This window comes from Oncorhynchus mykiss, chromosome 16, assembly GCF_057628025.1.
Source record: "Oncorhynchus mykiss isolate SJ-2025 chromosome 16, ASM5762802v1, whole genome shotgun sequence".
Lineage (NCBI taxonomy): Eukaryota > Metazoa > Chordata > Actinopteri > Salmoniformes > Salmonidae > Oncorhynchus > Oncorhynchus mykiss.
The window spans coordinates 58,702,974-58,712,951 of record NC_143037.1 but is presented as its reverse complement, the minus strand read 5'-3'; the positions used below and the strand labels follow the sequence as shown (position 1 = coordinate 58,712,951).

General features: G+C 42.9%; 1 protein-coding gene across 1 annotated transcript; it reads left to right on the top strand.

Moving 5' to 3' along the window:
- Window positions 1–27: 27 nt before the first annotated feature.
- Window positions 28–9,452, top strand: LOC110492359 (uncharacterized). The gene is made up of 6 exons (XM_090203507.1): window positions 28–837; window positions 2,268–2,499; window positions 2,720–4,712; window positions 4,848–5,040; window positions 7,178–7,374; window positions 8,190–9,452. Exons 1-6 carry the CDS (start codon window positions 709–711, stop codon window positions 8,365–8,367), a joined length of 2,922 nt encoding a protein of 973 aa, XP_090059633.1. The 5' UTR covers window positions 28–708; the 3' UTR covers window positions 8,368–9,452.
- The last annotated feature ends 526 nt before the right edge of the window (window positions 9,453–9,978 follow it).

Below are 9,978 nucleotides of genomic sequence, written 5' to 3'. Positions count from 1 at the left end.
TGTCGTCACCATTTTATCCCCATTTACAAACCACACATATTGATGGTGGTAAATACATCTATTTTTATTTGAGAAAAATATAAAAACGTTTATTTTGGCGGTGCTTACTCTAAGGCGGCCATATGAACAATAAGACAAACGCATGTAGCTAGCTAAGCAATCGGTTTTATTTTTCATGAATAACGTGGTATTTGTTATTCCTTTTCTGTACATTGACAGTATAATGGTCTTGTATCTGTGTTAAACGATAGCAGGGAGTATAATAGAGGCAAAGCCACTGATGTGAGAGTAATTTGACCAGATGGCCATGCAGTGTTAGCTCATTCCTGGGAAAATAGCAGAGTATGTCTGGGCAAAAGCTATTATTCAGAATGGTGATGGAGAAATCCACATAGGCCTACAATAATTATAGGTTTCACTTGTATAATCGAATTTCCTCCCCAAAACTGAAAGGAGTCTATGATGTAACAAAGTATATGACGTAATTTATTATTATTATTATGTTAGTGTGTTTCAAAGTTCTCCGTTCTGAAAGAATGAGACTTTGCCTCGGCTTCATCAAAAATGTGTATTTTTTGGTACTTAATGTGTATTTATTTAAAGAGCCCATGAGATAAATAGGAGATTATATCATATCTATTTTTCTTTCAAAAGTATATCTATTTGTATTTATATTTTCAGAGAAATAGTTATTTATCATAGGGGAAAATGGAGGAGAAACCAACTATGAGTGATATCGATTTGGACAAGATCCTTTCTACACCTCAAGAAGTACCACATTCCGTTGAGGTGGTACTGAGGAAATTGGAAATTGCTGAAATGGGTCGAGCTAAACGAGTGAGTCACATTCCAAAAATGGTTCCACTTGTAACTCCCATGCCCATATGAAATTATTGCTGTGAAGAATTGTCATAAAAATATGTATTTAAGAAGAGCATATGAGCCCAGCGAGCATATTTGGTTCAATGGAAGTTGTGGGAACATATGTTTTTGGTTTTACATTGGTTGTTGGAACGAAGCCATAAGTTTCCTGACCGATAAAACTGAAGAACAGAACAGAAGTCAAAATTTTGCCTGTGCTGGGAAAGCTTATTTTTAGGTTGTAGGGAGGTTCTGAGAACATTTCACTCTGGCTCCTTGAAAGTTTTACTGGGAGGTTTTATTAATGCTCTGAGAACAGAAATTACAGTGGGGCAAAAAAATACTTATTTTCCACCATAATTTGCAAATAAATTAATAAAAAATCATACAATGTGATTTTCTGGAAACATTTTTCTCATTTTGTCTGTCATAGTTGAAGTGTACCTATGATGAAAATTACAGGCCTCTCTCATCTTTTTAAGTGGGAGAACTTGCACAATTGGTGGCTGATTAAATACTTTTCTGCCCCACTGTATGTTATTTGGAGGTTTTTGAATAACTTTGTTAAAACTTCCTGAATGTGTCATTAACAATTTTAATAACTCTGTTAGCTTATTTTGGCGTAACTTTTTGTTAAACTCCAAGCACATACGTAAAGTATGTTTTTTTTTTGTCAAATTCCTTAAATGTGCTGAGAATGTTCCAAAGCCAAGCAACTATCCTGCAACATTCCCAGGAAGTTGTGTGAAGGTTGTATGCAAAATAACCATAGGACAACCACGATCTCACCAAGCTCTAAGAAACATATGTGCTAGCTGGAATGAGATATGAGCATAGTTACCAATATCCCCTCACTACCTGTAGGTCATATGGCAGAGAAGCACTTTTTCATGATGCCACGTGTTCTACTTCTTCATCTAATCACTTCATAGTAGTGTGGCATCCCTGTTTTTACGGCACAGGTGGTAGTGCACTCGCCCCACTGTAACCTCAGAGTCAGGTTCAAGTCTCTCTACTGCTGTTCCCCTTCCATCGTTACGCAATAGTCTTTGTAGTAGTATTCCATGTAGGCCTATCCAGTATCTTCTAGCCTCATACAAACCATCCTGATGCGAGATCAGGACAATTGCCTGTGTGTGTGAAGAAACACACACACAGGCACAGACACATGCTTACACATGCAGATGATAAGACACGCACTCAACACACACATGGATTTTGTATTGTAGATATGTGGTAGTAGAGTAGTGGCCAGAGGGAACACACTTAATGTGTTGTGAAAAGTGTTAATGTAATGTCGTGTCATATTTTAAATGGTATATAACTGCCTTAATGTTGCTGGACCTCAGGAACAGTAGCTGCAGCCAAGGCTGCTAGGAATCCTTAACAAATACAAATACCTACAGGACATGGCAGGGAGACTGCACGTGATCCTGAACAGTGTAAACAAGGCGCTGTGCCGCATGCGCTTGGCCTCGGCTGTAGAGGAGGAGGATGATGACCTGATAACACAATCACAGCATCTGGAGGAGAAGCGCAGGCGTGGCCAGCAGCTCGTCACTATCCAAGCATTCCTACAGTCCAGCCTGGACAAGGAAAATGAGCTCAGCGTGGTCCTCCAGTGGCTCAGAAACATGAGTGAGTGGCACAGTGCCATTAGCTGTTCAAAGTGCTTTAGAATTGGACCAAAGTGCTTCAGTAATTAATGCTCATACCATGGTTGTGATATCTGTTCTGTACAATCTATTTTTATACACTGCTTGCTCTTCAGGGGTTTAAGTCAGGATACTGTAAATAACGTTGTGACATTTGTTAGGGCTTTATTAATACAATTTTATTAATTGGTTGATTGCTGTAGACCAGGAGCTGGTGGAGGTGGAGGAGGACGAGGACTTCCGGGAGGTGGATGGTATCACTGAGGAATGGGTTGAGGAGATGCAAGACAAGATCCAGAGTTTCATGTCGGACATCCAAGCTTGCATTGTACGTCTTCACGAGCTTTGTGGATTCCTCTTTGAACTCGACACCAGGAAAACCAAAAAGAAAGAAGCAGAACATAAGAAGGGAGGTGTGTGGCACTGGTGGCTGGAGTCAAAAGTCGATGCCAGGACGATACTGAAGATCCAGGAGCTGCAGCCGCCCACAGTGGACCGCATGATGGCGGAGCCCAGCCTGGCCACCAAGTCTTCCACAGATCTGTCCTTCATGCTGGGCGACATCTCCAAGTCCATGTCCTGCAACAAGGCCATGAGCATGGCCTTTAAGTTCATTCAGACGGGGCTCCACAACCTAAACGAGGCTCTGCAGGAGCGCACAGGCGAGGCCCACAAAGCCCAAGCCCAACTGGATGAGATGAAGGCTGATGACTGCCGTGCTAACCTGGCCCGTGCCAAAGCAGAGCTGGAAGGGGGCAAGACAAGGATCACCAAACTGGAGGGAGATAACTATAACCTTCAGGAGGAGATTGCAGCGCACATGTTCCAGATCCACAAGCTGGAGGGGATGGTCAGGTCAGGTCAACAGGGTTCTGTGATTAAAGTGATTGAGCCGATGATGGAATTCCCCATGACTCAGAGCCAAACCCAGCCAGAGAGCACCTCAGTCCCATTCAATCCGAAATATCCCAGACGGCCCCCTCCGTCTAAGAAGGAGCAGAAGCCAAAGATAGCCCCATCAGTGGTGGAATCACAGCTACCCAAGAGCCCACCCAAGACTGCGGCTGGGACGGAGCCAGAGTCCATTGAGGAGGAGTATGTCGAAGAGGAGATACCTCCCACACCTTCCCCTGTGTCTGAAGAGGAGATCAAGCCCGAGCCATCACCTGATGAATTGGACCTCTTTGAGGCCATGGAGAAGAACAGCACCAGCCTCTTGGATGGCTTCCAGTCATCTGTGTTCAACATAATTGAAAAGTCCCTCAGTGTTAAGGGTATAGGCCTAGAGGCAGACAAGGCCAACGATGCCATCAAACTCTACATCATCCTTCAGAAAACCATCCGAGACTCCTTCAACAACATCACCTCCAAACTCCATGGGAAATTTACAGACAGCATCCTGAACATGCCGTTTGAGGAGGACGCCACCAAGTCACCAGGGGACATGCTCAAAGAGATCAACTCTATGTTCGTCAGCCATGACCAGAACATTGAAAGTTTGGGCGCCAATGTGCACATGCTCATGAAAGAAGAAGACAAGAACGCCAAGTCTGCTTCCAAGAAAGGACCCCACCAAGAATGCCGTCACTCTGTGTCTGAGGTCCTGATCCAGTTGAAGAACATCAACAACATGAGCAAGCAGCAGACCTGTAAGATGCGCCTGGCCCTGGAGAACCTCATAGACATGAACAACAGGTTGGATAATGAGCCCAAGACTGAGGAGGAACAGCCATCCACCAGCCATTTCTCCATCTCGTCCTCTGACAGCTTTGTAGAGGAAGAAGAGATCAGAGTGGAGAAGAAACGCCACCACCACATCGAGAAAACTGTCAAAGTACCGGTAGAGAAGCGAATCAAGAGGAGACATACTCCACATCAGACAACGAGGCAAGTACTGAAACCCAGACTTATAGAGACAGCCAACCAGGGGGACATGGAGCGGTATAAGATGGAGATTGAGGAGGAGGGGAGGAAGATAGAGAAAACGGTGATGGTGGGGGCGACCTACCAGGTGAATGTGGTGTCTCAGAGGACCAACCTGAATCTCCTGAGGCAGGCGGCGATCAGCGGGGAGATCTCCACTGAGCTGTACAGCATGGCCAAGGACCTCATCACACACATTCTGGGCATGGATGAGATTAGACTGGCCTGCCTACTCCGCAAGTTCATGGCCTACAGATCAGTGCAGCAAGTCCGGTATGATAAGAATTTATGCTCATACTCTTTTTTGGTAGAATTGTTTTGTTCATATGATTCACGGGACCATTTATTGATCAGAACTTGTATTTTTGGAATACAACTTATTTTTTAACCTCTATTTTTTCTTGTCAGTTACAATCTGAATATGCAGTTGGTTGCTGCTCGGGAGCTAAAGGATGGACAGTCGGTAAAAGAAATATACTCCTTCCTGACGAAACTGGATGTGTACCAGAAACGGACGTTGCGTCGGTGGAGTGCTAAACAAGCTGCTATTGAACACAGCCGCAAGACCTGCCTTGCTCGCATGCTATATCTTTTCAGTGAGGTGAGGAAGAATAGTAGACACAAGCCTTAATTTGGTTGCTACATTCACTTTCATCCTACAGACATATATGGCTTTTCATGAGTCTTTATCGTTGGTTATCTTTAATAATGTTGTGGTCATTTAAAATGTTAAAGCTGTTCAATGGAACATTTAAAACCCAATGGGTTCAGAGCCTTTCCTCAAACACATACATTTTAGAATCGTAATTTCCATGGAAAGCAAACTCTGTTGATCTACAGTGCCTTGCGAAAGTATTCGGCCCCCTTGAACTTTGCGACCTTTTGCCACATTTCAGGCTTCAAACATAAAGATATAAAACTGTATTTTTTTGTGAAGAATCAACAACAAGTGGGACACAATCATGAAGTGGAACGACATTTATTGGATATTTCAAACTTTTTTAACAAATCAAAAACTGAAAAATTGGGCGTGCAAAATTATTCAGCCCCCTTAAGTTAATACTTTGTAGCGCCACCTTTTGCTGCGATTACAGCTGTAAGTCGCTTGGGGTATGTCTCTATCAGTTTTGCACATCGAGAGATTGAACATTTTTCCCATTCCTCCTTGCAAAACAGCTCGAGCTCAGTGAGGTTGGATGGAGAGCATTTGTGAACAGCAGTTTTCAGTTCTTTCCACAGATTCTCGATTGGATTCAGGTCTGGACTTTGACTTGGCCATTTTAACACCTGGATATGTTTATTTTTGAACCATTCCATTGTAGATTTTGCTTTATGTTTTGGATCATTGTCTTGTTGGAAGACAAATCTCCGTCTCAGTCTCAGGTCTTTTGCAGACTCCATCAGGTTTTCTTCCAGAATGGTCCTGTATTTGGCTCCATCCATCTTCCCATCAATTTTAACCATCTTCCCTGTCCCTGCTGAAGAAAAGCAGGCCCAAACCATGATGCTGCCACCACCATGTTTGACAGTGGGGATGGTGTGTTCAGCTGTGTTGCTTTTACGCCAAACATAACGTTTTGCATTGTTGCCAAAAAGTTCAATTTTGGTTTCATCTGACCAGAGCACCATCTTCCACATGTTTGGTGTGTCTCCCAGGTGGCTTGTGGCAAACTTTAAACAACACTTTTTATGGATATCTTTAAGAAATGGCTTTCTTCTTGCCACTCTTCCATAAAGGCCAGATTTGTGCAATATACGACTAATTGTTGTCCTATGGACAGAGTCTCCCACCTCAGCTGTAGATCTCTGCAGTTCATCCAGAGTGATCATGGGCCTCTTGGCTGCATCTCTGATCAGTCTTCTCCTTGTATGAGCTGAAAGTTTAGAGGGACGGCCAGGTCTTGGTAGATTTGCAGTGGTCTGATACTCCTTCCATTTCAATATTATCGCTTGCACAGTGCTCCTTGGGATGTTTAAAGCTTGGGAAATCTTTTTGTATCCAAATCCGGCTTTAAACTTCTTCACAACAGTATCTCGGACCTGCCTGGTGTGTTCCTTGTTCTTCATGATGCTCTCTGCGCTTTTAACGGACCTCTGAGACTATCACAGTGCAGGTGCATTTATACAGAGACTTGATTGCACACAGGTGGATTGTATTTATCATCATTAGTCATTTAGGTCAACATTGGATCATTCAGAGATCCTCACTGAAGTTCTGGAGAGAGTTTGCTGCACTGAAAGTAAAGGGGCTGAATAATTTTGCACGCCCAATTTTTCAGTTCTTGATTTGTTAAAAAAGTTTGAAATATCCAATAAATGTCGTTCCACTTCATGATTGTGTCCCACTTGTTGTTGATTCTTCACAAAAAAATACAGTTTTATATCTTTGTGTTTAAAGCCTGAAATGTGGCAAAAGGTCGCAAAGTTCAAGGGGGCCGAATACTTTCGCAAGGCACTGTATATCCGTTCTATGTGAAGCGATCCTGCTTCTGGCAGTAGGCGGTACAGTTTTCCTACTTTTGCTTTCTCTGTCTGGTACTTGTTGGGTATTTCAACAGAAAATATACAAGAGTAATGGCTGTTCAGAAGGTATTTCACAGCGTATTGTTTGGACTATACAACCATACTTCATATTATACTTTGAAATGTAGAAGGTTAGATTAGTAAACGATGGTACAAAAGACTTACCGCACAGCACCTTTAAAATAAATCAACCACAATTCCTACAATTTCCTCAGATAAGACAAGACTACAACGTGCACCTGCTCACCCCGTTCCCGTGCTCCAGCCACTCCCGTCAACATCTGGCCATCAAGTCCCACAAGCTGACGTGGTCCCTGAACCCTGGTTGCCAGCGCCGCCACCTGCCCACTCCAGCCCAGACCCCCCACCTGGTGATGCCCGCCTCAGAGGCCGGACCCCTGAGCGGAGTCAGGTATGGGCAAGGCCATTAAGGTTAAGGGCATCATTACATGTTCCACAAAAAAATGTGATATAGCTGATCAAGTGTATTTGTGGTCTATGCTATGTGGGAAAAACAAAACAAGCTCTGAAAACAAGGATAGCAGAACACAGGAGTAATATCAGGACTCGTCACAACATTAGCTCTGAGATACATTGGCATCGAACATGTTAAGACTCCTAGGAGGGGAGGAGATACTGATAATCTATTACTGAGAAGAGAATTGTATTGGATTTACCGTTTGCGTACAATCTCCTAGATGTCTGAACCCAGAGTTTGATATCAGACCATTTGTTACCTGAATATGTCACTTTACTTTGATTTGTCTTGCCTTCCACGTTACCCACTTGGTCATTTTGTAAACATATATTATGTTCTGGAACCATGACATGCACCCATCTCATTGTTATTTCATTATTAGAGATATACAAAGGTGTTTTGCACCCACCGTGCGTCACATGGTCATGTCAGGTGAAATGTGTATATTTGGGGATGTGAACACTCAGTGTGTTTGACCTGACGAAGATCCGTTTTGGATGGAAACGTTGTCAATAAAGTGGTGAATTGGGAGCTTTAACAGTGTGCAGGCCTTCTTGTTCTATATAGGTACAGGGACCCCCACTGTCAACCCCCAGTATTGTGAACTCATTAAATGGCCTTTATGTTGCTGCAGTAAATTATTATTACGATAATGTAGTCATGTAACCATACTGCAATGTTCAGCCTCAGCTCTCCCTCCCCTTCCTAATTGGTACAGATACAGTAACTCAGTGCTTTGTCTCTCTCAGGGAGCTGTTGAGGGGTCAGCTACCCACACTGTGGCATTGTAATCTGACCATGAACAACATGCAGCTGGCCAGGAAGATGGCCTCTCCCCCCTGCAACCTCTCCTCCATCCCCCTGCTGATGGAGATGGACGTCAACCATAGCCGAGCCACTGCACTGCGCTCTGCACAGGGCAGGTAAGGCCTCACACACTGCATCAACTGGTATCAATGGATAGGAGCTTAGAGAGCAGCAATGTTTGGACAACTCAGGGCAAGATCTTAGTATTTTAGGATTATGTCCTTCCCCTGGTGAAAGGTATAGACTGCTTGTGATATTGAGTTTCAGTTCTAAATTCTCATTGGTTTGTGATGCGTGAACTGCAGTGGTGTAAAGTAATTAAGTAAAAATACTTTAAAGTACTACGTACTTAAAGTAGTTTTTCGGGGTATCTGTACTTTACTCTATTTTTGACAACTTTTACTTCGCTACATTCCTAAAGAAAATCATGTACTTTTTACTCCATACATTTTCCCTAACACCCAAAAGTACTCGTTGCATTTTGAATGCTTAGCAGCACAGGAAATGGTCTAATTCACACACTTATCAAGAGAACATACCTGGTCTTCCTACTGCCTCTGATCTGGCAGACTCAGTAAACACACATGCTTTGTTTGTAAATTATGTGCATTAAAATAACAAGAAAATGGTGCTGTTTGCTTAATATAAGGAATTTGAAAAATATTTATACTTTTACTTTTGATACTTAAGTTTTATTTTAGCAATTACATTTACTTTTGATACTTAAGTATATTTAAAACCAAATACTTTTAGACTTTTACTCAAGTAGTATTTTTCTGGAGGAATTTCACTTTTATTTGAGTCATTTTCTATTAAGGTATTTTTACTTTTCCTCAAGTATGACAATTGGGTACTTTTTTCCATCACTGGTGAACGGGATAAGCCACTGCACTTATTGAGTACCAGAGAGGCAAATCGACCTCTGGGTTTTATTACAGGGATATTGGATGTTAAGTGAGCAGGGGAACAGGAAACTGACTTCTGTCATCTATGTGTAGTGTACCCAGCACAAATGTCTAAAGACAAGCTAAACTAAAGTTTGAGTTATTGAGTGTGTTATCATCTCTTCTCTGTCTCAGGATGAGTGGGGGATAGCTGCATGCTTTCTAGAGGAGATGTGTTGATGCATAGGGAGATGATCTACTGAAGGGATCCAGTCTGTCACTAATCTCAAACGCCATCCATTAAAGAATACGTTCACTCCAGCCCCATGCTCCATGCCTCATTTACTCCCACACTGTAGTTTTCAGTGGCGTCACAGGACAGCTGAACAAGCACGTGTGCAAAAGGTACAGTTGTTGAGCTGTCGGGAAGAGGCATCCAGTGAATCCATTCACATAGCCACATCATTTTAAAAACCTTGTTGAGAGGGGTTTCCTCTCCCCTTCCATAAGATTTTCCCTCATTGTTTGCCTTGGTATCAGGACTGGACATGGGTTGATTCCTACAGTATGTTAATGCATGCAGAAGTACTGTATATTAGGGGTCTTTAACTGCTTCCTGAAAACCCTATTTGTTAGGTGCCTCCTAAGAAGAGGTAGGTGCACGAGTAAGGAGCAGGAGAGCAAGGAATTCCAGTTTGCACAGTCGTTTATTACAAGTCCCAACCCACCAACAACAGGCGGGGAAAATCACGAAACACACGGAGGAGAAACCTCTACTCCTAACACAGTACCAACGGTACAACGACTGTGAGGGGAAAAAAACCCTGTGGCGCAAACACGCACCCCT